This window comes from Adiantum capillus-veneris, chromosome 17 (assembly GCF_014529385.1).
Source record: "Adiantum capillus-veneris isolate H3 chromosome 17, ASM1452938v2, whole genome shotgun sequence".
NCBI lineage: Eukaryota > Viridiplantae > Streptophyta > Polypodiopsida > Polypodiales > Pteridaceae > Adiantum > Adiantum capillus-veneris.
In genome coordinates this window covers 12,528,037-12,552,727 of record NC_140947.1, presented here as the reverse complement: position 1 = coordinate 12,552,727, position 24,691 = coordinate 12,528,037, and the positions used below count along the sequence as shown (strand labels likewise).

The window sequence follows — 24,691 nt, the reverse complement described above, 5'->3', positions numbered from 1 at the left end:
GAAGGTATCATGTGTCGTGAAGCACCGCTATCAAGAATCCAATCACGACCATCTCAAATTGCAAGAACTATCTCAGCCTCTGATGTCCGCGGAGAATCCTTTAAGGGTAGAATCTCTAAATGAACAAAGGCTAAAAGTCAAAGCATTTCCGACAATAGTATCCTTTTTTCCCACAACTGCAATGCCGATTTGTCTTCAAGGCATCCTTTTCAGCATCGCTCGTCTTTGGATTGTTGCTACTTTTCTTCTTACCCTTTTGCTTCATATTGTTTTTGTTGGAAGAATCGGCCAAGGCTTTGGAGCCTAGCTTCTTTTTCATATTGAATCGCTCCTCTTGGTCCAACACTATTAGAACAATCTCGTCCCAAGAAATAGTGTTCAACTTGCCACTTGTAATGAGGGAAGAATGGAAATTGGAATACCAAAGCGGTAACTTGGCCAAAAACTGGGTGGTCATGTCCTTTGAACTGATCAATTTTCCCATATGAAGTATCTCTTGCTGGAGTTCCTGCATCTTGTTGAGGATGAATGAGTGCTTCGGATCCAGGGTCCTGAATTGCACTTCCAAAGCTATTTGCTTATTGGCACTCGATCATATAAAGATGAAAGCCGTTCCCAAATCGGCTTTGCATCCTTCATCAATCGGATGTGGCTATTGATAGATGGTGTACTATTGAGAATGACAAATGATCGGATTCGAGGATTGGCACACTCCCATAACTTCGCTCCCACAGGATCTCTTGTCTTTTGAAAGCTACTCGAAACAAAGCCTCCAAGATCGTAAGAGTCGAAGACCGCCATCATGGTTGCTTTTCAAATGGCATGGTTGTCGCCATTCAATTCCTTATCTGAGGGAAAGGTAGAAGTCACAAATGGGAGTGCATACCAATAATCAATAAGTGGAAATAAATGGAACATTCAGCAAAAGAGACGAGGGAGAAGATCGACACAGTATTGAAGGCTTGAAGATGGATTGGTCCCCCCCCCCCCCCCCCCCCGGCCACCCCCCACCCCCAAAGAGAATCTTTATTTGGGGAGAATCTTTTTACAAGCACAAGAATCGGAGAAACCACTCCGTTCTAGATCTTAGACTCGATGGTTGTTTCCTTCTCGTTAGGAAAATCTCGAGGGATGAGCTCTCAATTTTCATTTTCCTTCTGGTTTGCACTCTGACCGTCAAAGCTCCGTAAACCGTCTTGGATTCTGTTTCCGGAATTCCCTGAGCATATGCCAAGGCCTCCTTGCTCCTCTTCCATGATGGAGTACCTGTAAAAAGCACAAACACAATAGCAAAGAATCGTAGAGCGTATACACAACTTTCACCTGTCGCTCCTAGTACCAAAAAGCAACATACTCCAACTTGTTGCGATCACTTGCTGTTCCGTCGCGACATAATTTCCACGTTTGCAAAAAAACAGATATGAAACAAAAGATACTTTAGTAGACACTGACTTATGTACAAACAAAGACCCATATCACTAAACACTTATAAACAAAAAATTCATCTTGTCAGGTTCTTAGTTATAAATCATAATTTCTATTTAAAATTCAACAATCACATTTAGATCGTACGAATCTTTTCACAGATGTCTTGATATACTAAATTTCGTTACTATCATATTCAGTTCTCCCATTAGGAACCATAATATATATATTTAAACGACCATAAAAAGAGTACATGTTTTTAAATCATTCCATCCGCTCAATATATACTTAAACAATTATAAAAAGAGTACATGATCTTAAATCATTTCAGGAATTCCATTCATCAATATACATTAGGTGTTCCACAAAATACTGTCAGCCTATCGATACCCCTAAAATCTCAAAGAGAGGTTAGTGAGTTTATTCTGATTTGAGTAAGCCGTGACAAAGGGGTGGAGTGGCTCTCCTCTTTTGCAAGACGTAGTGCACCAAATTCAACTCATTGAATCAACACGATCTTTTGGGATAGTCGGTGCTAAACCAAAAGCCTCAAGGTAAAGCTCTAGTATCTAAGGAGTATCTGTGAAGTCCTCCTCCTCCATCCACTTTGCATCAAATCAAGAGTAGGGTATTTTCTGAACTTGATCAAATAGCAGGCCTTCACCTTTCTTTCTTTGTGCACGAGGATCAATTCTAGTATAAGAATTTCTTTAGTTTCTTCTACCTCTAGGTGTTCTTTTGGTTCTTGGTCCGGCACGTGTCCTTCGAAAGGCCTCAAGAGGCTGGCATGAAATGCTTTGTGAATCCTCCAAGTGTCTGATAGCTTTAGTCTGCTGACGGTAGCATCATTTATTTTTTTGTAATTTGGAAAGGATCATAATATCTCATGCTGAGCTTTGGGTAAAGCCTTTCCTTTCCATTTTCTTTCATAGGTGTGCTTTATCAAATCAAAGAAACACCCAATCATTCTCCTTAAGCTTTGGGTAAAGCCTTTCCTTTCCATTTTTCTTTCATAGGTGTGCTTTATCAAATCAAAGATACACCCAATCATTCTCCTTAAGCTGTAAGTCGCTTCTATGCTAATTGGCTGCCTTCTTATGTCATGCTTGCAAGACGTAGTGCACTAGATTCAACTCGTTGAATTGGGTGATCTTTTGGGATAGTCAGTGCTAAACCAAAAGCCTCAAGGTAAAGCTCTAGTTTCTAAGGAGTATTTGCAAAGTCTTCCTCCATCCGCTTTGCATCAAATCAAGAGTAGGGTAATTTCTGAACTTGACCAAATAGCAGCCCTTTACCCTTCTTTCTTTGTGCGCCAGGATCAATTCTAGTATAAGAAATTCTGCAGTTTCTTCTACCTCTGGTTGTTTTTTCTGGTTCTTGGTCCTCTGGCACCTGTCCTTTAAAAGGCCTCAAGCGAGTGGCAATGGCATGAATCCTAGTGTCTGACAGCTTCAGTCTGACAGTAACATCATTTATCTTTTTGTGATCTGGAAAGGATCAGAATATCTCATGTTGAGCTTTGGGTAAAGCCTTTCCTTACCCAATCATTCTCCTTCAGTTGTAAGTTGCATCTATGCTTGTCGGCTGCCTTCTTATGTGGTGCTTGCAAGACATAGTGCACCAGATTCAACTCGCTGAATTGACGTGATCTTTTGGGATATTCGGTGCTAAACCAAAAGCCTCAAGGTAAAGCTCTAATGTTGAAGGAGTATCTCTTCCTCCATCTGCTTTGCATCAAATCAAGAGTAGGGTAATTTCTGAACTTAACCAAATAGCAGCCCTTTACCTTTCTTGCTTTGTGCACGAGGATCAATTCTAGTATAAGAATTTCTTCAGTTTCTTCTCCTTTAGCTGTAAGTCACGTCTATGCTTGTCAATTGCCTTCTTATGTCGTGCTTGAAATTTTTCCAAAGCCTCTCTGACTTTGGCAAAAACAGTTTCTACATCCTGAGTGTACTAATCTACTTCAAATATCTTGTCTTTAGTGCAAAGGTGTCACGTGACACATCCAACCCTATGTGTCCGTGGACAAGCTACAGCATGACCAGGGTTCAGTTCATCAGAATCCATCAGAATCCATCAGGAGCATTTTCCAGTGCATTAAACCTATTTTCCCTATTTTTGACATTTTTCACTTATTTATTAAGCGACTTTTGTTGGGAAACTGGGTAGGGCAAATTGAGTAGTGAAATATATAAGGAAACCTAGTGCTAGCAGTTCTGGCAGAAGAGGCAACAGGAGCATTGCTCAACAGGCAACTCTCAAGCAAGAACCAGCAAAACCTGGCGTTTTCCCCTCAAGGTCAACCAACGTTTTCAGCACAGCATACCAGCGTTTTCAACACTCAGCATCAGCGATTACAGCCCCCCTGCAGATCAGCGTTTCAGCCTTTCAAGGCAGCGTTTTCTTCAGCAGCAAACCAATGATTAAAGGGGCAGCAGATCCAGCGTTTTGATCAGCAGAAATTCAGCGACTAAAGGACAGAATATCCAGCGTTTTCAAGACGGCAAGATCAGCATTTTTCTATCAGCAGCATGGATAGCAGAAGATAGCGATTCAAGTCGTCGTCACCGTCGTCCACACTCATTGCATCATAGCCTCTCAAGTTGCATGAGAGTCTTGTACCAGATTGTGCAATCAATACCATAGACCTCTCTGGCCATCGAGAGATGGGCCCTTGGAGGAGGGTTTGACAACTTGTCTGGTGTCGTATTCTTCTCTCTCTATCTCTTAGTCTTAGCACCTTCATTCATAGTGTTCACCACTTTGTTTGTGTCCATTGCACTCTCCCACTAAAGGAACGGAAGACTCTCCCTTCCGTAAGTGAAAGCAACCTTGAGCACAGTTCGGAGCACTCATCTTGAGCAAAGTTCAACATTCACTTCCGCTGCACCTTACATTGGTATCAGAGCTTTGACAGTGTTCTGTATCACTCAAGGAAAGAACCACAATTTTTTTTCTTTTGCTTGTTGTGGTCGCACATAACCCAAGTCCTCTTGGGCGTGTCGATTCCTAATCGTGTTTTTGAAGAGTGACAAGAAACCCAAGAAAGAAGGGCTTGTCCAGCCTCCCCTTGTGCCTCTTTTCACTCATTGAGAGCGGACCGTGCACTTAGCGCCCGGCCAATCGATGTGAGGTGGGAAAAATCAACCTTGGTGTGAGCGCAAGGCCGCCAAGGGGTGCGCCCGCGGAAAAGAGCAGAACTCGGGTGAAGAGAAGATCCTTCTCTAACACAGATTGCAAGCCAAAGAAGAACCTCAAGAACTCAAGAACCTCAAGAACCCAAGAACCTCAAGACCCTCAAGAACCCAAGACCCACAGGAACCCAAGTTCCTCGTGAACTTAAGAACCCAAGACTTCAGCGGATGGTCATCACCCGAAGCGGAATGGATACTTCGCATGGAGGTGATGAGCATGAGAGAGGCAAAGAAGAATTTTCCCCATGAGGAGGTTTTTCCGACCCTCCTCCTTCTCCAACTACGCTACGAGTTGTACCGAATCCTATGGAGGATTTGGCCAAATCAATGATGGACATTATGGCACGATAGGAAGCGACTCGCGTTGCCTTGGAATGCGAGCGTGATGAACGAGAAGAAAGAAAAGTAACAAGAAAAGTAGAAAAAATGCCAACTTGGAACAAGCGCGCTTGGCCGCTGAAAAGAAAAAGGAAGACTTGGATCGTAAACACAAAGACAAAATGGCAGCCTTGGAGTGCGAGCGAGACGCACGCGAAGAAAGAAGAGTGGCCTTGGAGCGCGACGCATGCAACGAAAGAAAAGTGGCCTTAGAGTTAGAGCGTGAGACCCAGAGAGAACAACGCATGAAGGACTTGGTCCTACACGTCCTCACCTCAAAATCCGAGCCAGCCAAAGATGTTAGTAGTTCCTCAAGTGACGCAAGCCGAGATTTGGACTCCAACAACCCAATCACAAAGAAGATCCAGTTCACTAAGTATGATGGTAAGATGGATGCTACGATTATTCATTCTTGGTTGCATCAATTTAATGCTTATTTTGCGACAACCAAGAAGACAGGAAATAGCAAGGTTTTGACGGCAACGATGTACCTTGCCGGTGATGCCATCAATTGGTACCACGCATGGCAAGAGGCACAGTTGGCCGCGCACCTAGAGGAAGCCGACGATGGCGCACGCCTTTCCTTCAATTGGCCCAACTTCCAAGATGTCACGTGACACATCTTAACCCTATGTGTCCGTGGACAAGCTACACCACAGCAGGGTTCAGTCAGTCCAGTCAGTTTAGATTAGCAGTGATCTGGCACTTTTGTGAGTCTATTCGTAGACCGTGCATGCCCATACACTTAGCATAGATGCATATCCTCCGGTTGCACACAGCATGATCATCGAAATTCCCATTAGAATCCATTAGCATCAGTTAGGGGAATTTTCCAGTGCATTTAGCCTATTTTCCTATTTATTGGGATTTTCACTTATTATTTTTAAGTGACTTTCTAACAAAAGTAGGTAGGACAATTTTGCTAAGTTAATATATAAGCAAACCCAAGTTAGCACTTTCTGGCAGAAGAGGCAGCAGGAGCTTCCCGCTCAACAGGCAACTTCTCAACAGTACCTCCCCCTCCCTCATGACCCTCTAGCGTTTTGCTTCTCCCCCTCATCTCTGGCGTTTCCTATAGCAGCAGGCCTGCGCCATCGATCACCAGCACCATAGCGGTTGCAGATTCTTGCCATCGCCAACATATACCTCAGGACTACCATCAGCGTTTTGGACATCACTAACGCCAGCGGACTTCAGCCCTTTCCAGCATTTTTCAGCCAAACACTAACGCTAGGGAATCTGCAGTTCAGCCTTTGAAGAAACACAGATTTTCAGCCTTATGCACAGTAGCAGATTTCCCCCAGATTGGTTGCAAATGCTCCCCCATTTTCAGCCATCTGAACGCAGCCAAAACAGTCATTTTCAGCCACCAAGAAGACCATGAAAAACAACAGATAAAAGATCCCAGATTTCAGCCATCAAGTCGCCGTTGTCATCACCGTCGTCGTCATCGGCATAGTTCCATTGCATTAGTCCATTGCATACGCATTGTACACCTTTGTGCAATCAAAGTAGACCACTGTCGCCGACGAGAGTGGGGCCTTCGGAGGAGGGTTTTACAACCTCTCGGTGTCGTATCTCTTCTCTCTCCTTCTCTCAGTCTCATTCACTTGCACGCACAATATCCACTCACTTTGTTCGTGATCATATCACTCTCCATAAGATGGAAAGCTCTCTCTTTCCCTAAGAACTAAAAGGAACCTTGAGCAATAAAGATCACTAATCTTGAGAAAATACAACATTCATTCCGTTGCACCTAACACAAGACAAGCTCAAGGCGCGGTTTATGCCTTTACAATATCTAGCACGGTTGAAAGACGATTGGCACGGTCTCAAGCAAAATGGCATGCCAGTTATGTCTTTCTCTAATCGTGTTTGGCAGCTCGGCACTCAATTACGTAAATCAGATGCGGAGTGCAAGGAGGCATTCCTTTATGGTTTGGACGAGTATATCAAGTATGATGTCGAGGTGCTCGATCCAATCGATCTCAACAAGGTGGTGGCGATTGCTCTCACACAAGAGATGAAGCACAACAAGGGAAAGCCTAAGGAAAACAAGACTTCTCCAAGTACCACACAGACTTCTCAGAATCCGCAGAATGGTAAGAACGGTAAGAATGGTAAGAATGATAACTCTTCTAACCAATCTTTCTCTAGTCTCTCAAAAAAGAACTCTCGAAATGAACCTAAGGGTAAAGCTAACACAATTGCTAAAACTAAGCTCACTTCAAATGAAAAGGTAGAACAAGGAATTTTAGGAGGATACATCACGTCGGAAGAGCAAAGCACTTATTCTAAGGAAGGTCGCTCGAATCGAATGAATTTAAAGAACCCACAGAATCCACTTTCTCTGTCAATGCACTAAATGAAAATACGAGTGTGACCCAAGTCTCTCATGATCCTCCCATTGATGAGTCTCTCATTAAATGTTATGGTCATGTGAATGGTCAGCATTTTGTCATATCGTTTGACCTAGGCAGTATGCATGATTTGATTAGTGACTCTCTTGTCGAAAGAGCCCGCTTGGAGGTTCGCAAGATATCTCCTTTCGAGGTGTCTGGCTTCTCTCTCGGCATGGACTCTCTCATTACGCAAGAGTGCCTTGATGTTTTGTTTACTGTTCAACAAGTGTCCTTCCGCATAAAATTTGTTGTCTCTCCTCTTTCAGGAAGTGATATGCTTTTGGGCATTCGATGTTTTCGTGAACATAACCCTCTCATTGATTGGGCGGAAAATACATTCATTTTCAATGCCAAAAGTGACTCTCCCCTTGTCATTTGTGGAGAGCAAGTTGTTCATTCTTCTTCTCTCATTTCTAATGTGCAAGTGAAGATTGAAAGGATTTCAGAGAAGAAGACTCTCTCAGTCTCGTCTTCTCCAAAGCATGACTCACATGATTTGCATGATAATGACAAGCATGATGATGAGCATAATGATGAGCATGATCAAGATGTAATTTCTCACAAGCATGATGATTTGCAGGAAGATGATATAATTATTCACGAGCATGATGATGTGATTGTTCACAAGAATGATGGGTTAGTTGATTCTTTTTCTGGTGACGTTAACCTCATTGCAGATTCGATAGATCACAAAGAGCCGATCTTGGCTCTTGAGTCAAGGTCCAAAGAACCCCCACAGGAAGTATTATGTGTTCGAGTGATTAGTCAGCACGCATTGTTTAAGTGTTTCATTCGTGATCGTTTCCTGTATTTTAGTGAGCGTCTTTATGTGATCCCATTTCCTAGGCATGACATATTGTTCGTTGAGCACGATTCACTCATGAATGAGCACGGATGTATGCGGATTTCTCATAAAAAGGTGATAAGTTTGCATTCAAGGAAGTCACGTCCCATGTCTCTTCCTTGGCATGCAACAATCGTAGAAAGAGCACAAGACGAATTGAGCATCAGTCATCGGCATTTCCATTGTGTTTTGCCACAATTGATTGATTTAGATGAAAAAGTAAAGATTCGACCCCATTGTTTGTGTGTGTTTGATGAACGGGTTTGGCACTCCGTCACTTTGTTCATCTGCATTGCACGCACAGTTTTTTCGAAGGAATAGTATTTTTCCAGTCACTTTACATGGAATGGGTATGTTCATGTTTCTATGTTGGAAGTGGTTTCAGGAATTTTCAGCCTCAGAGATTCTTGAAGAAGGTAGACGCATGACTGTGGACAAAGTTGAAGCATTGAGGGAGCCACAAAAGACTCTGTCGCTTTCGGCGCGGCCCAAAGAAGCAAGCGTTGCAGACCTTTATGAAGTTCAAGTATTGCATGACCAACGCATTAGAGTCGGTCGGCAAAGAGTCCTTTCTAGGATTCCAGACTCTGTTGGCGATCTCCCTTGACGCCATACAGTTCGGTACCAGTACCTCACTTTGAAAAGGAGGGGATGTCACGTGACACATCCAACCCTATGTGTCCGTGGACAAGCTACAACATGACCAAGGTTCAGTTCAGTCAAGTCAGTCTAGAATAGGAAGTGATCTGGCACTTTTGTGAGTCTCTTCGCAGACCGTGCATGTCCAGACACTTAGATTAGATGCATATCCTCTGGTTGCACACAGCATGATCATTAGCATTACCATCCAAATCCATCAGAATCCATCAAGAGCATTTTCAGTGCATTAAACCTATTTTCCCTATTTTTGACATTTTTCACTTATTTATTAAGTGACTTTTGTTGGGAAACTGGGTAGGGCAAATTGAGTAGTGAAATATATAAGGAACCCTAGCGCTAGCAGTTCTGGCAGAAGGAGCATTGCTCGACAGGCAACTTCTCAAGCAAGAACCAGCAAAACCTGGCGTTTTCTCCTCAAGGTCAACCAGCATTTTCAGCACAACATACCAGCGTTTTCAACACTCAGCCTCAGCGATTACAGCCCCCCTGCAGATCAGCGTTTCAACCTTTCAAGGTAGGGTTTTCTTCAGCAGCAAACTAGCGATTAAAGGGGCAGCAGATCCAGCGTTTTGATCAGCAGAAATTCAACGACTGAAGGACAACACATCCAGCGTTTTCAAGACGGCAAGATCAGCGTTTTTCTATCAGTAGCATGGATAGCAAAAGATAGCGATTTAAGTCGTCGTCACCGTCGTCCACACTCATTGCATCATAGCCTCTCAAGTTGCATCAGAGTCTTGTACCAGATTGTGCAATCAATAGCATAGACCTCTCTCGCCATCGAGAGAGGGGCCCTTGGAGGAGGGTTTGACAACTTGTCTGGTGTCGTATTCTTCTCTCTCTATCTCTCAGTCTCAGCACCTTCATTCACAGTGTTGCCATTGTGTCAAGGCATGAATTACTTTCGAAAGTTCTTTTTCGTAAATTTGCGCAATTCTCTCGGGCCAAGAAAAGATGCGACTTTCAGAGCCACTACATGGGTGTCTTGCATTAACATTGCTCCTAAACTACTGCCACAAGCATCGCAGTAAACTTCAAGATGTTTTTGCAAATCTGGCAAAATGAGTACTCCGCATGTAGTCAACTTTTCCTTGCGTCATTCAAAAGCTTCACTCTGTGAAGGGCCCCAAGTGAATGGAACACCTTTCTGAGTCAAAGCATGCAAAGGTGAAGCAGTCTCTACAAACTGTCTAATGAAGCGTTTATGTTAGGAACACAATCCTAAGAAGCTCCAAACTCCATGAAAATTTGTCAATCCGGGCCAAACTTTGATAGTAGCGATCTTTGCTTTATTCATCTTCACACTTGTAAATACAATGTGCCATAGTCACAGGGAATGGTCATTTTCAGGTCTCCGTTTCCCATTCCCATTCTTACTTCCCATTCCGAATCCCTGTTCCGTGTTTTAGATGCAAGTACCCGTACAAGGCCCCAAAAAGTGTATGTCAGGAAGAAAGAATTTGCTCGTTTTTCCATTAAGCACCAATCTATGCTTTCATAGAGCATCAAAGAGTTGTAAAAGATGCTTTCTATAATCTGCTTCATTTTTGGAAGACAATTTAATGCATCAACGAAAGTTCCTATAAACTTTGTGCTCTCTGAAAATCATGTCCATCATTCGATTGAGCGCTACAAGAGCATTAGTTAGACCAGAAGGCATCACCAAGTACTCAAACAACCAAAAAAGATATGCTGAAAGCTATTTTGTACACATCTTCAAGCGCAATCCATATCTAATAATTAGTCACTTTTCAGGTCGATTCGACTATAACAAGGAAAACCTTGGTCCTTGTAACGTGTCAAGTATGTCGTCTATTTGAGGTATTAGAAATATGTTCTTAGTAGTAGTCATATTGAAAACTCTCTAGTCAATGCACATTCTTTAAGATCCATCCTTCAGTATCAGAAGTATTGGTGAACAAAAAGGTGAGGTGCTTGGTTGGATTAATCCCTTCTCCAAAAAGTTCTTTGACCGGCTTATTATTTCTTCATTCTGAGCTCGACTCTGCAAGAATTCGTGGCGTTCGGATTCTAACTATGATAGATTCAAATCTTTATTCCATATGGCTCAAACAAATCGTGTAAACAAAGACTTGATTTTATTGATTTTAAACAGCCGAGCCTTGTACAAGTGGGACTGGCTCGCCCTTTAATTTTACATCAAGAATGACATCTTTGCCCCTAACATTCTTTAGGTAAATTTCCTAGCCCTGTAGTCGCCGATGACATTGTTCTTATGATCATAGTAATAGGGAATGGCCGTTTTCAGGTCTCCGTTCCCCGTTCCCATTCTAAGTTCCCGTTTCGAATCCCTGTTCCGTGTTTCAAACGTGAGTACCCGTAACAGGGAATGTCATTTTGTGGCAGTTGCCGTTCCGCGTTCCCGTTCCGGTTTCCCGTTCCTGGTAACTATGCTTATGATGCCAAGGCATTCCTAAAAGCCATCACACCCTTCAAGAAGCATAATGTAAAATCTTTGTACCCTACATACTCCTAACAAGGCAACCAAAGTTTGCCAATGATAGGTGTAACTGGTACATTGTGCTTTGATATTTTAAGTGTTGCATCTCTTCGTGGTCCCGTTTCATCAGGTTTGATTACTAGTTGAACCGCCATATCGAGTGAGATGAAATTGGCCTTAGCTCCATTATCAAAGAATATTAGCGCTTCTTCGTTTCATACTTTGCTTGACGCTGTGCAGAGCTCGGTACTTTCATCTGCTTATTCGAAGGGCGTCCCAATTAAATCTGCTACCAATCCAGCTTTCATCTTGCCTTTCTTTGCTTGCTCTCGAGCCGCTCTAGTACTCTTAGTTTATCTTCAGGTGTCTCTTTCTGTTCTCTCTTAGGGCATTTTGGATAGATATATCTATCTCATCACCGCCAAAACATCTGCCTTGCGTAAGATATTCAGCGCGTTGATCTGCAGTAAGTCTTGGCTCTATGGACTTCTTTTGTTGCATGAGTCGTTCATTCTTTTGATTCTTGTTCATGGAAGAATCTTTTTGCCTTGGACAACGGTTTGTCCGTGCCATAAGTCAATGAGTGTGAAAACATGGAAAAGCTATGGATTGCATGCTCCATCAGGTTTTGAATACTCGAACACTCTTGCTTCAAATAGTATTGTCGGAACTCTTTAGGTAATGTGCAACAATACCGTTCCATTTGATGAGGAACCGACACCTTTTGCCATCAAACTGTCAAAAAATTATGTAGTTGGTTGATCCTTTAAATACCTCACGTATTTCGAGCTCTTAGAATATGTGAGAAGTTGTCAATTTAAAGGGTTTAGAGGAGGTGTATGTGAAGCAACCTCCAGAACTCTCAATTCAGGATTAGACGTCAAGGTTTACAGGTATGGAAGGCTCTCTATGCCTTGAAGCAAGGTCCTTGAGGGTTGTATTGGTTCGTTCTTCCGACAACATTTATTTCATCGTTCGTCTGGAGACCCAAATTTATATCTTTTGAGAGAGGGAGGCTTGGTGATACTTGTTATCCTCTATGTGGATGGTGTCGTTACTGGTAGCCATGACAAACATACTCGAAAGACCATGGAGACCTTAGCAAAGGAGTCTGAGGTGATAAATCTTGGCTTGCTTGGTACTTTCTTGGATTGGAGATATGGCAAATAGAGGGGGGCATCTTTCTCTGTCAGTAGCACTATGTCCGAGAGTTGTTGGGAGCCCTTGATACAATTGAGTGCAGAACTATCTCTTCACCTATGGATCCCAACCAGAAGATTTAACTATTTGACCCCTCAGATGTAGCTGATTCTACAAAGTATCGGAAGCTAGGGTTTACATAAGTTTTGATATTAGTTTCTATAGGGTTTACATAAGTCGGATATTGGACCAAGATTTTTTACCTTTGTTGGGCAAATTTTGAAATATTTGCATGGAAGGACACAATGTTTACAGAAGGGTTTAACCAACGAAGACTACTAAAGGAGGGCAGCATGCGATTGAAAATAGGCATATAGAGCCTATCCGAAAGATACTTAGGTTCTTATGTATGGTTGTGAGCATGGCTAGGTCCAAAAGCAAGGCCACTGCAAGAGAGAAAGAGAACAAAAACGCGGAAGGGTAATTTGGCAAGTTTTGTTTCAATAGGGCATTGAAATTCATCCTCAAATATTGCTCACAATATGAGAGGCAATGGCGACAGCTTTATAGCAATGGAGGCAAGAGAAGAACCAAGCTTTTGAGCAGGGGCTAGGTACAAAAAAAGAAAGGATTATGCAAAGCTAGCCAAGCCGTTAGTAATGAGCATTAAGTACGCTGAAAGCCTATTATTTGGAGGTGGTCAAAATGGCAATCTATTTAGTCAAACACATACTTGCATTGTTGGAAACAAAGACATTTTAAATTGTGGGTAGGGGTAGAGTGAGACCTCTAGAACGGTAAGAAAGAATTCTATATTATCTAAATGTAAGGTAACTGTTGCATTTGGTTTTTGGTTTACAGGCGAGAGCGGTCCATTGAGAGAGGTCAACCTCACATGCACGATGAAAAACGAGCATTGAGACATATGAGGTACACATTTTTTTTGTGTGTGTGTGTGTATCTACTTGCTGTGTACAATCTCCATGTCTACATGCTGTTAGCACTATCTTTAAAAATACGACACTATCTGTCAAAATACGAAGTGTCGTGCACCCATATTCCAATGGGAAATAAGGTCTTGTTAGATTCACGCTAATGAAATTGTAACGGCTCTGTAGTACTCAAGTCAAAAAATTAGCTCTGTATGCTACTACAAATTGTGACTGTTGAATCATTAGTATTACACAACTGGAAATGTCCATAGCGGGCCTCTTCAGGGCAATTGATAAGATCTCTTTTGAAGATTATAAAAGAGTTGTATATTGGGCCAGGAGTTTCCATGGTTGGGCAAATTTTGAAATATCTGCATGCACGGAACATTGTTTATAAAAAGATTCAAGCCATGAAGATTGATTGAGGGTAGCATGGTTAGAGAAGGCAAAGCACAAAAGTGTAAGTTTTTGTTTCAATGAGGGCTCTAGAAATCATCTCTGAATAGTGTTGACAAAAGAGGGAGGGGCAAAGGTGATTGATTAGAAGCAATGGTGGCAAGAGAGGAACCAAGGTTTGAGAAGGTGTTTAAGTGCAAAAGAAGAAAGCATTAATTAAAGCCAGCCAAGCAGTAACATTAAGTAAGCGAAAACCCTAATTCTTGGTGGTGGTGGAAATGAAAAATAGAGAAACCAGGGAAGGGTGATTTTGCAAGTTTAGGCTACTGAATTGACTCTTCATACAATGCTCACAATAGAGGAAGTGCCAAAGGTGAAATGCTAGAAGCAACGGTGGCAAGAGGGGGACCATAATGCTGAGGAGGGTAAGTCACAAGAAGGAAGCATAAAGCAAAGCAATCAAATTGGTAAGAATTAAGCATTAAGTAAATTGAAACCCAATTTCTAGAGCTGTTGAAATCAAAGTCGTTCTTTGGATTGTTGAAACATAGAATCCTTAAATGAGTAGATTGAGAAGTGGTTGAAGGATAAGAAGAAACTCCATAATACTCGATCATAAGATAACTAAGGTGCCTTTTGCTTTTTTGGTGTACAGGTGGGAGCGGTCCATTGAGAGAGGTTGGGTTGACAGACATGATGAAAAAACAGCTTCGAGACATATGAGGTACAAATACATTTTTTTTGGTGAGTACGTGTGCATGTCATTTTCTTATGTACAGTTTGCATATTCACATGGTGTGTATCTTCTTAAAGTGTCATGCACCCATGCTACATCGTGAGAAGCTTTGAAAGGGTGAGAAAAATGGCTACAAAAACTGAATTTAGGATAATTATTGTGCATTTTGTTTTTTGGTTTACAGGCAGGAGCGGTCCATTGAGAGAGGTCAGCGTGACAGTGATGAAAAAAGAGGTTTGAGGGATATGAGGTACACATAACTCTTTTTTTGTGTGTGTACATGTGTACAATTACCATGTCTTTATGGTGTTAGAATTGTCTTTCTCTTCACCTTGTGTTTTGTAAAATAATGAAAATTTTAACGTTTGTGGACTAGTGATTGGATTATAAAACCAAGGGACGGGGACGGGGACAGGGACAGGGACAGGGACAAGGATGGGAAAACTTTAGAATGGGAACGAAGTGAAAAATGAAATTGGCAACGGGGACGGCAATTCTCAAAGGCTCGAAAAGTGGTGAAACTGTCTGCATCAATGCTCAAACGTGGAAAAGGGTCTTGGTTGTGAGAAGTTATTGGATCAATCGATGTTATATGCTAGTGAAAATTGCAACAGCTAATAGTAAATATTGCATAACTAAAAACGAGAATAATGGGCCTCCTCACGGCAAGTGATACAATCTCTTTACAAGGTTTTATAAGAATGAGATATTGGGTTACGATTTTACCATGGCTTGGTAGGGCATCGTGTTTAACAGTGAAGGCTAATTACCTGTAGCATGCAAATCAAAATAGGCATGCTTACCCGAAGGATACTTCGGTGGTTGCGAGGATGGCTACGTGCAAATGCAAGGTCATTCCAAGAGAGAGGGCATAGCAGGGAGGGGTGATTTGGGAAGTTTTTGTTTCAATCATGGTACTGAAGATCATCTTTGGATATTGCTCAAATTTAGGTGACTAATTAGAAGCAATGGTGGCAAGAGGGGAATCAAGACTTTGGGTGTAATTGCTGAAGAAGAAATCTTTAAACGAAGGCAATAAGTTGAAACCCTAATTTTTGGAGTCAGTCGACATCAAAATTTGTTGGTGTCAAATCTGTTCTTTGAATTGTTGGAAACATAGGATTCTTAAATTAGCTGTAGGGCTAGAGTGAGAAGCTCTGGAAGGATAAGGAAAAAGTCTACAATACCTGAATGTAAGATAGTGCTTGTTTTGTGATTTAAGGGCAGGATCAGTCCACTCAGAGAGGTCGGCCTGATATGCATGATGAGAAAAGTCCTTCTAGACATATGAGGTACACATAATAATTTTTTCTTTGTGTGTGTGTGTGTGTGTGTGTGCGTGCGTGCGCGCACGTGCGTATAACCTTGCTTTGTATGATCTCCAGGTGTTGAAATTGTCTCTCGGTTTACCTTTTTCATCGTCTTTGTAGACTTGCACTATTGATTTAGCCGCCACTCTGGAGTAGTGATTATATAAATCAGCATTAAATGCTACGAGTATCTGCAACATTGTAATAATCAGTATTGCACTACTTAAAATAATCATCTTGGGCCTCTTGAAGGCAGTTGGTACAATCTCTTTAAAAAGTATCATAAGAGTGGGATATTCGGGTAGGATTTTACCATGGATAGGGAAATTTTGAAGTATTTGCATGAAAGGTTACATTGTGTATAAAGGGTTTTTGCCAGTGAAGACTAATTCAGAGACATGTAGAGCCTATGTGAAAGAGAATTAGGTACTTATGCGTGCCTGTGAGCATGGCTAGGTGCAAAAGCAAAGGCACTTTAAGAGAGAAGGCAAAGTTGGGAAGGGAAACTCGGCAAGTTTTTTTTCACGAAGCGATCGTAATGTATTTTTCCATATTGCTTACAGTAGAGAGGGGGGCAACGTTGATAAATTAAGAGCACTGATGGCAAGTGGGAGGGGCGAAGGTGAGAGGGAGCAATGGTGGCAAGAGGGGATACGTCTTAAGAGCAAAAGAAGGAAGCATCAAGTAAACCCAGCCAAGCCGTAAGCCCTAATTTTTGGACTAGTCAAAATCAAAATCCGTCGGTGTCAAATCTGTTCTTGGATTGTTGGAAACAGAGGATTTTCAAATTAGAGTGAGAAGCGTTGAAAGGGTGAGAAAGATAGCTACAAAAACTGAATTTAAGATAAGTATTGTGTATTTTGTTTTTTGCTTTACAGGCAGGAGCGGTTCATTGAAAGAGGTCGGTGTGATAGTGATGACGACAATAGAGCTGTGAGGGATATGAGGTACACATAACTCTTTCTTTTGTGTGTGCTTGTGTGTTAGTCTATCTACATGTTGTGTACAATTTCCATGTCTTCATGGTGTTGAAGTTGTCTTTCTCAGCACCGGTGCTCCATCGTGTAAAGGTCTCTTGGTAGCACACACTAAAGGAATGGGGAAGGGAATGAGAACGGGGACAGGGACAGGGAGTGGATGGGGCAAAGTTGAGGGAAACTTTAGGATGGGAAAGAGAACTATAACGGAATTGGTAATGAGGACAGCAAATTTCAAAAGTCTCAGAAGGGGGAAGGTGAATGGGATGTCAGCAAGAGAAGTTGCGGGATGCTAGTAAAGCCATTCTCAAGTGTTATAATCTAGAACAATCAATCAAATTCTGAATTCACACCGTGTTGGATTCTGAAGTCAAGGGATATATCTTTTAAATCTAGAATAATCAATCAAATTCCGTAGTCTCGCTGAGTTGGATTCTGTTTTGTTTGTGTATAAGAGAGGGAAAGAGGGAGGGGGGGAAGAGAGAATTGGCGATTGATTGTGTTTGGGCTTGGCAAAGCATCACGTCTTGCGTCCAACACCTAAACAGGCCAAGAGTTAAAAATTCATTGGAAGTTATGAAGTTAGCATTCCACCAGCCAAACAGCAGCATGGCTAGGTGCAAAAGCAAAGGCACTTCAAAAGAGAAGGCAAAGTAGGGAAAGGAAACTTGGCAAGTTTTTTTTCACGAATCAATCGTAATGTATTTTTCCATAGTGCTCACAGTAGAGAGGGGGGCAACGTTGATAAATTAAGAGCAATGATGGCAAGTGGGAGGGGCGAAGGTGACAGGGAGCAATGGTGGCAAGAGGGGATACGTCTTAAGAGCAAAAGAAGGAAGCATCAAGTAAACCCAGCCAAGCCGTAAGCCCTAATTTTTGGACTGGTCAAAATCAAAATCCGTTGGTGTCAAATCTGTTCTTGGATTGTTGGAAACAGAGGATTTTCAAATTAGAGTGAGAAGTGTTGGAAGGGTGAGAAAGATAGCTACAAAAACTGAATTTAAGATAAGTATTGTGCATTTTGTTTTTTGCTTTACAGGCAGGAGCGGTTCATTGAAAGAGGTCGGTGTGATAGTGATGACGACAATAGAGCTGTGAGGGATATGAGGTACACATAACTCTTTCTTTTGTGTGTGTGCTTGTGTGTTAGTGTATCTACATGTGAACAATTTCCATGTCTTCATGGTGTTGAAGTTGTCTTTCTCAGAACCCGTGCTCCATCGTGTAAAGGTCTCTTGGTAGCACACACTAAAGGAATGGGGAAGGGAATGGGAACGGGGACAGGGACAGGGAGTATGGGGCAAAGTTGAGGGAAACTTTAGGACGGGAAAGAGAACTATAACGGAATTGGTAACGAGGACAGCAAATTTCAAAAGTCTCAGAAGGGGGAAGGTGAATGGGATGTCAGCAAGAGAAGTTGCGGGATGCTAGTAAAGCCATTCTCAAGTGTTATAATCTAGAACAATCAATCAAATTCTGAAGTCACATAGAGTTGGATTCTGAAGTCAAGGGGTATATCTTATAAATCTACAACAATCAATCAAATTCCGAAGTCTCGCTGAGTTGGATTCTGTTTTGTTTGTGTATAAGAGTGGGAAAGAGGGAGGGGGGAAGAGAGAATCGGCGATTGATTGTGATTGGGCTTGGCAAAGCATCACGTCTTGCATCCAACACCTAAACAGGCCAAGAGTTAAAAATTCATTGGAAGTTATGAAGTTAGCATTCCACCAGCCAAACAGCTGTTTTTGACCTCGGCCTGGAGGGGAGGGGGGGGTGTTGTCATAGCTTAGTGAGGTGCTATGACCACGCAGATCAGAAGGAGAGCCAAGATGCTGTGACTGGAGTAGAAACCTGCTGTTGAATTTGCTTTAGCACCTGTGAAACATAGCGCGATTCACAATGCAAGGCGTGAATTGTACGGATTTCTGGCTTGGCGAGTGTACAGACGGGTTGACATGGTGGTTTGGTGACGGGACAAATGGTGATGTGGTCTTCCTACACTGCTCTGCAACCAGCTTATGACAGCAAATGGTTTTTGCGCTTTTAAGCCCTTCGTAGAGCTTTGGCGAGGCTTGTTTGAGAACCTAGATAGTAAGTTTTATTTCTTCTCACCCGCAAACTGTTGGGCCAAGCAAAATCACCAGTTTCATGGTCGTAGACCTGTTAAAGTCATGTCTCTTGTTGACAATAAGATTGAGAATGATAATTACCATTGGTTGAATTCAAATATAACATTAAGGTGCACTCTACTACTTGTAAGGTTTCTTTTGAGATTGGATATGCAAAGCCTAGTTTTCCCCCAATCCTTCTTACGAAGAGAGAGAAGATAGAGAAGGAGAGAGTAGTTAACTATGTTTTTTGTTTCAATCATGGTACTAGAATTCATCTCCAAATAGTGCTCATAAAGGAGGGAGGAAAAAAAGGTTACATATTGGGAACAATGGTGGCAAGAGGGAACCAAGACTCTGAGGAAGGATTAAGTGCAAAAGAACGAAGCATCAGCTAGTCAAGCTATAGACATCATGTGAGCTGAAATACTAATTTAAGGGGTGATTTCGGACGAAATCAAGATTCTTTCACATAATATCCATTGTTTGAATTGTTGAAATATTAGGTGCAGGGCTGAAGTAGGAAGCTAAGATAATTATTGTGAATTTTATATATTGATTTATAGGCGGGAGCAGTCCAGTGAGAGATATCAGCTTGATAGACATGATGAGAAAAGAGCTTCGAGACATAGGAGGTACATATATATTTTTCTTTTGTATGTGTGCATGCGTCTGTGTGTGTATCTTCTTCCTGTGTGCAATTCCCATGTAAAACTGGTGTTGAAAGTGTTTATCTTATCGTGTCTGTGCTGTACTTCATCATGACAGAAGCTCTTGATGGACACACATGGAATTTGAATTAGTGATTGAAAATATCAGCATTGTCTCCTACTGCAATTTGCAACAATTGAATAATCAGTATTGTGCCGCTCGAAGTGAGCATAGTGGGCCTCTTGAAGGCAGTGATACATGATCTTTCAAAGGCTCTCTTAAGAGTGGGATTTAGCGGTCGGATTTTACCATGGTTAGGCAAATTTTGAAATATTTGCATGGAAAGACATTGTTTACAAAAACGTTTAATCCGTATTGTTTACCAAAAGGGTTTAACCAATGGAGGCTAATGCAGATAGCATGCAATTCAAAGCAGGCATGTAGAGCCTACTGAAAGGAGGCGTAGGTGATTATGCGTGCTTGTGAGCATGGCTATGTGCAAAGCAAAGTCATTCCAAGAAAGAAATCACTGATTGAAAGGTTCTTACCATGTTGATCAGATTGGGAGGGGCAACCTTTATAGAAAGTGGAATCATGTGACTCGACGGAAGTATGGGGTGACAAATTGTGCTGCCTGTCTAGACGCAAGAATCCCAACCCTAGAACTTGTCACACTATCTAATTGAGAATCAAGTATTGATAATATCTGAGCGACTTATTGACGGAACCAATCTTTGAATGAAGAGTTGCAACAAAAAAGAGTCTTCATGAGATGTTTGTAAGATTACCAAGGGGTATTTTGGAAAATAATAGGACGTTTTCTGAAGTTTTGAAAAAATGAAGGGTATTTTTGGAAATTTCTGAAATTTGAGGGCTCATGATTTTAGAAACTAATAACATTTAATATGCCATTTGCAGACGAGGTGAGCTCCAAAGGACGTGGCGGTGCAGGTCGGAGGAGAGACAAAAGAGATCTCCTGCGAGGTCGGTGAAATATGAGAGAGAGAGAGAGAGAGAGAGAGAGAGAGAGATTGTTCGTGACCATTTATATTGTTCCTTGTATATACAGGCTGGAGGCTTTTATGGACTGAGAATAGGGGCATGCAATAAAGGCAATCTCTCTCTCTCTCTCTCTCTCTCTCTCTCTCTTATAGACCTTGAGGGAACTCTCTTTTTGTCTCTGCTCCGCGCAATTTAAATGGCCACAAACAATTAGATGGTATCAGGAATTTTTTTAAGCTGCTTTTCTGGACAGTTAAAACAAAACCCAAATATCTAGTAAAGATTGCTTTGTTCGAGTTGCTTGCATATTTTAGATTGCCAGGTATTTTGAGGCAAATGGCAGCAATCTTCGGCTTTCTTTAATCATTAAGCATGGCATGAGACATTTTTGCAATCTATCAAGGTGGTTGTCACCCCTGTCATGGAGTTTCAAGTGGCTGTTACCTATGACTCGTAGGGTGTGCTTCTTTCTCACACATGAGCAGACCTAACTAGTGCCTGGCCATGTTTACAGATGGGTAATCAGACAGCCTGTTGAGGATGGAGCTTGGCCTACAGATAGGCCTACTAATGAGAGGCTGCCAATCCATAAGCAAGAGAGTTGTACAGAGGAGCTAGATAGGTAGGCAGAGTATGAGGATAGACAATTGCAGGCACGTCAAGATGAACTTGAGGTGCCCTTGGGATGTCTACTTCAGCATTCTATCGACTCTTGGAGATCCTATCACAGGTGACTCTCACTGTTGGGACCACTGGGAGACAGCAGGATGCAAAGCCTCCTCCATTAGAGGAGGAGTTTGACTATTCTACGGGTTTTGCATCACCTTCAGATATTTCTCTATCTGTGTGATTGTCTGCTTGTTCTTATGCTTTAGACCCATGGAGAGCTGTTGTCACTCCTTTGAGGGCCGGGCCTCTGTGTGTGGATATCTTCTTCCTGCATATTCTTCTTCATGGGGAGGATTTTTTTAGGTCCATAGAGAGTTTAGATGAGCTTCCCTTAACAAAGGTTTACTGGTTTTGATGTTTTACAGAGTAGAAGTTGGTGGAGGCTAATGAGTGCAAGATTAAGGGATGCCTTCGGGAGCTACTATGGTCAGAGAGTTCTTGGCTCCCTTGGTCTTCATGATTGGATTTCTCCCATTAATCTAATAGTGCGGCTTCATAAGAGATCCATATCCTACCTTAATGTATCACATAGAGATTGGATGGCGATGATCCTTGAGGCACGGCATAGAGGCTTCTAACCCCATGGTTCTTATGTGCTGCGACAAGATGGTTTTTACGGTAGATACTTGAGATCATTTTTTGTATAGCACTAGACTACATGGTGCTACACTGTCAAAGGTGGACAGCTTTTTGGCAAATTTGTGTAGGCTTCACGCAGCCAATTTCTTTTGCGCCATTGTATCTATGTCGGTATAGCATGTGCACGAGGAAACATCTCTGCAGTTTGTGATACCCTTGGTGTTGGTTGCAATCAACTCTGTTGAGGTATTTTATCTCTTTTTTACAGGTATGGTACTTAAGAACTGTGCAAGGATTCACTTGGAAGCCATTTAATGTGTGTGTGTGTGTTTTGTCTGCATGCAAGGCAGACAAGGTGTGGAAGCCGTTTAATGTGTGCTTGATTTTGTGCCTGCGTTGAGTTGCATATCAATATGTTTCACATGATTGTATCAGCAAAAAGTATAATTAGGTGATCAGTATATATAAGTGTCAGGATTTGAAAGGTTCCTCTATTCTCTCCAAAGTCAGGCTATGGAACAGCATAATGAGAATGAGAGAGAGAGAGATGAATTGTGCAGTGTACTTAAAACACTATTTTCTGCAGGGCCATCTTTTATTTGCCCTTTCTACATTCGTCTCTAACCAAGAGAATATCCTGTCAAAGTTGTCCTACTCATTCTTCACACATTGGTGATGTAGTTTGGCGACATGGATGTAGGAGAAAAGTCGTATGGTGACGCTCGCCAACGGCTTCCAATAACTATTGTCCACCTAATGACTAGCTAGGAACTCCAAACAATGCGATCTTGCATGCTTCCTGTGAAAAGAGCTAGCTGGCTATTATTGCTGCACATTCAATGCAATGTAATTGAAACCTTTTTGCTGTGCTAACTCTTGCCTATTGTGTTGTATCTACATAGTGACAAGCCTTACCAACCAAGCCAAGTACAAGAGTTGTGGACATTCACAAGAAAGAGACCTAAGATGTTAGAAGTCATTCTACCAGCTCTGTAAAGAGTGTGGTCCAGTGTTACTAGTCTCATACCTCTTATGCAAAAAAAATAGAAAGATGTAGATGCACACACCGAGCAATTTCTTATCACGAATAGCATAGCTCTTACTATCCATACAATTGACACGAGCAAAGGGTCTCAACCTCAAATTACGCTATTTTCCAAAGAATTGTGCTCATAACGTTCACATTCTTGATGGGCTTGCCAATAAGGTGCAAGGTATTATTTTCAAATGATTCAAAGGATAATGAAAAACCAAACACAAGGATGCCATTTAAAACTTCAAAAAATACTGTAAAACAAAAGCAAGCACCTTCCTTGGCTCAATGAGCTTCCCATGCCCAAAGAGAAGAAGAAGAAGAAGAGAGTTTTAACGTCGTAGGAAACTATCCCAAGAGATCTTAAAGGTCTATCTAACGAGGAGAGTTGAACTCAAAACTTGTTATTCAAGAGAGAAATGGCATAACCAAATTACTTCTTAGTAGGTTCTTCTTTCCTTCTTATGGGAGAGAGAGAGAGAGAGAGAGAGAGAGAGGGGGGGGGATTTTAAGATTACAAAGAGCTCCTCAAGGAGACAACATAAAAAACAAGAAATTATCAAAAATATCAAAAGGCAACTAAGCACGTTTAAAAAAGGATAAATTTGTCACTTTAAGAGAGAGAGAGAGAGAGAGAGAGAGAGAGAGAGAGAGAGAGAGAGAGAGAGAAATGAAATGTTATATTAACGTCTTCAAAAGACCAAGGTGACCTATGAGACCAGAAAGTTACAATGTGGTGGATCTGATACAAAGTCAGAGTAACAAGATGACAAAAATGAAATGAAGGAATGACAAAGTAAAACACTATGGAATCCTAAACTGCTAGGTGTGAACCAAGCAGCTAGCTAGGATAGCTAGATCACAAGAGATCCAACATCGATCGCTGGCGGATCTCATCAATCTCCTCCATGGTCAGTAGTTTGATCAGGTGTCATGCATGTCGTGCCAAAGTGATCCGAATCCTCTGATGCAACCTCCGTCGATGCTGTGTAGTCCTCTGCAGTCGTGGGAGTCTGGATCTCCCCAGCTCAATCGCTCGGTCGATCAGTGTGCCTCTGGTGTGAGGCGACGAGCTCTGTTGTGGTAGTAACTCCTCCGGGTGTCCAATGGGCAGCTGTAAAGAAGTCTGTGATCTGTCTCTGAGACTGGCTAGCCTCTCCTCGCATCAGGCTCTCTTTGTGTCTACGAGCAAAACCATCCACTGTAAGCTAGAGGAGATGCTCTCTGTAGAAAGCCATCTTCGTGCCCAGCTCCTGTGCTGGCTGTATCCATGTCCTCCTAGCGGATGAGCCTGGTGATCTCGGACTGTGTAAGAGTCAAAGAGGGTGTATCCAATGAGTACTGGAAGGGAGGCAATCTGTCTATGCTGAACCCATGCGCCTGTCATCTCCCCATTTCAGCATGCTATATCTCCCTGCATGGCTAATTGTCGAGAGGACTCAAGTGCAAGGCGGGCATATCTGTCTCTGGGTAGTTCCTACATGCTGTGTATGAAGGAGACAGATCTGGTGAGCGCCTCAACCACTAGTTGTTGGGGGGGGGGGGCGGCTAGATCTGCTCGGACAATTGCACGTGGTACTGAAGCCTTGGCTCTAATGAGCCGCGAGATCATAGAGACCAGAGGCTTCTCCATGTCCCCCCATCCATCACTGCGGCATGTCCTCCCGTGATGATCCAAGAAGGTCCCCAAATCTCAGCTCCATAAAGCAATGCAGAAGCCACCAAAGTGTCAAAGAGCTAGAGCTTCGTCTGAGGCTCCTAAAATTGAACCTATGAACACATCCTTTCCAA

The 24,691-nt window shown here is 42.2% G+C and overlaps 1 protein-coding gene across 4 annotated transcripts; it reads left to right on the top strand.

Annotated features, from left to right (window-relative positions):
* Positions 1–12,039: 12,039 nt before the first annotated feature.
* On the top strand, positions 12,040–23,344 carry LOC147436817 (uncharacterized). Of its 4 annotated transcripts, XR_015184765.1 has the most exons (10): positions 12,864–13,437; positions 14,491–14,559; positions 14,756–14,821; positions 16,760–16,828; positions 17,898–17,966; positions 19,533–19,601; positions 20,536–20,601; positions 20,687–20,729; positions 21,134–21,349; positions 21,654–23,333. XR_015184765.1 is itself a non-coding variant. In XM_086486225.1 (9 exons), exons 1-8 carry the CDS (start codon positions 13,403–13,405, stop codon positions 20,706–20,708), a joined length of 465 nt encoding a protein of 154 aa, XP_086342351.1. In that variant the 5' UTR covers positions 12,881–13,402; the 3' UTR covers positions 20,709–20,729; positions 21,654–23,320. The 4 variants fall into 4 exon arrangements, 2 of the variants coding, with proteins under 2 accessions (XP_086342352.1, XP_086342351.1); XR_015184766.1 differs by lacking the exon at positions 19,533–19,601 and having other exon boundaries at positions 12,040–13,437; positions 21,654–23,344; XM_086486225.1 differs by lacking the exon at positions 21,134–21,349 and having other exon boundaries at positions 12,881–13,437; positions 21,654–23,320.
* The last annotated feature ends 1,347 nt before the right edge of the window (positions 23,345–24,691 follow it).

Excerpts from the sequence above, each read along its gene's own strand:
- LOC147436817 (XM_086486225.1), top strand. The coding sequence starts at position 13,403 with ATGCACGATGAAAAACGAGCATTGAGACATATGAG. Across the intron at positions 13,438-14,490 it reads CGAGCATTGAGACATATGAG|GTGGGAGCGGTCCATTGAGA; the intron begins GTACACATTTTT and ends TTTGGTGTACAG. Across the intron at positions 20,602-20,686 it reads CAAAAGAGATCTCCTGCGAG|GCTGGAGGCTTTTATGGACT; the intron begins GTCGGTGAAATA and ends TTGTATATACAG.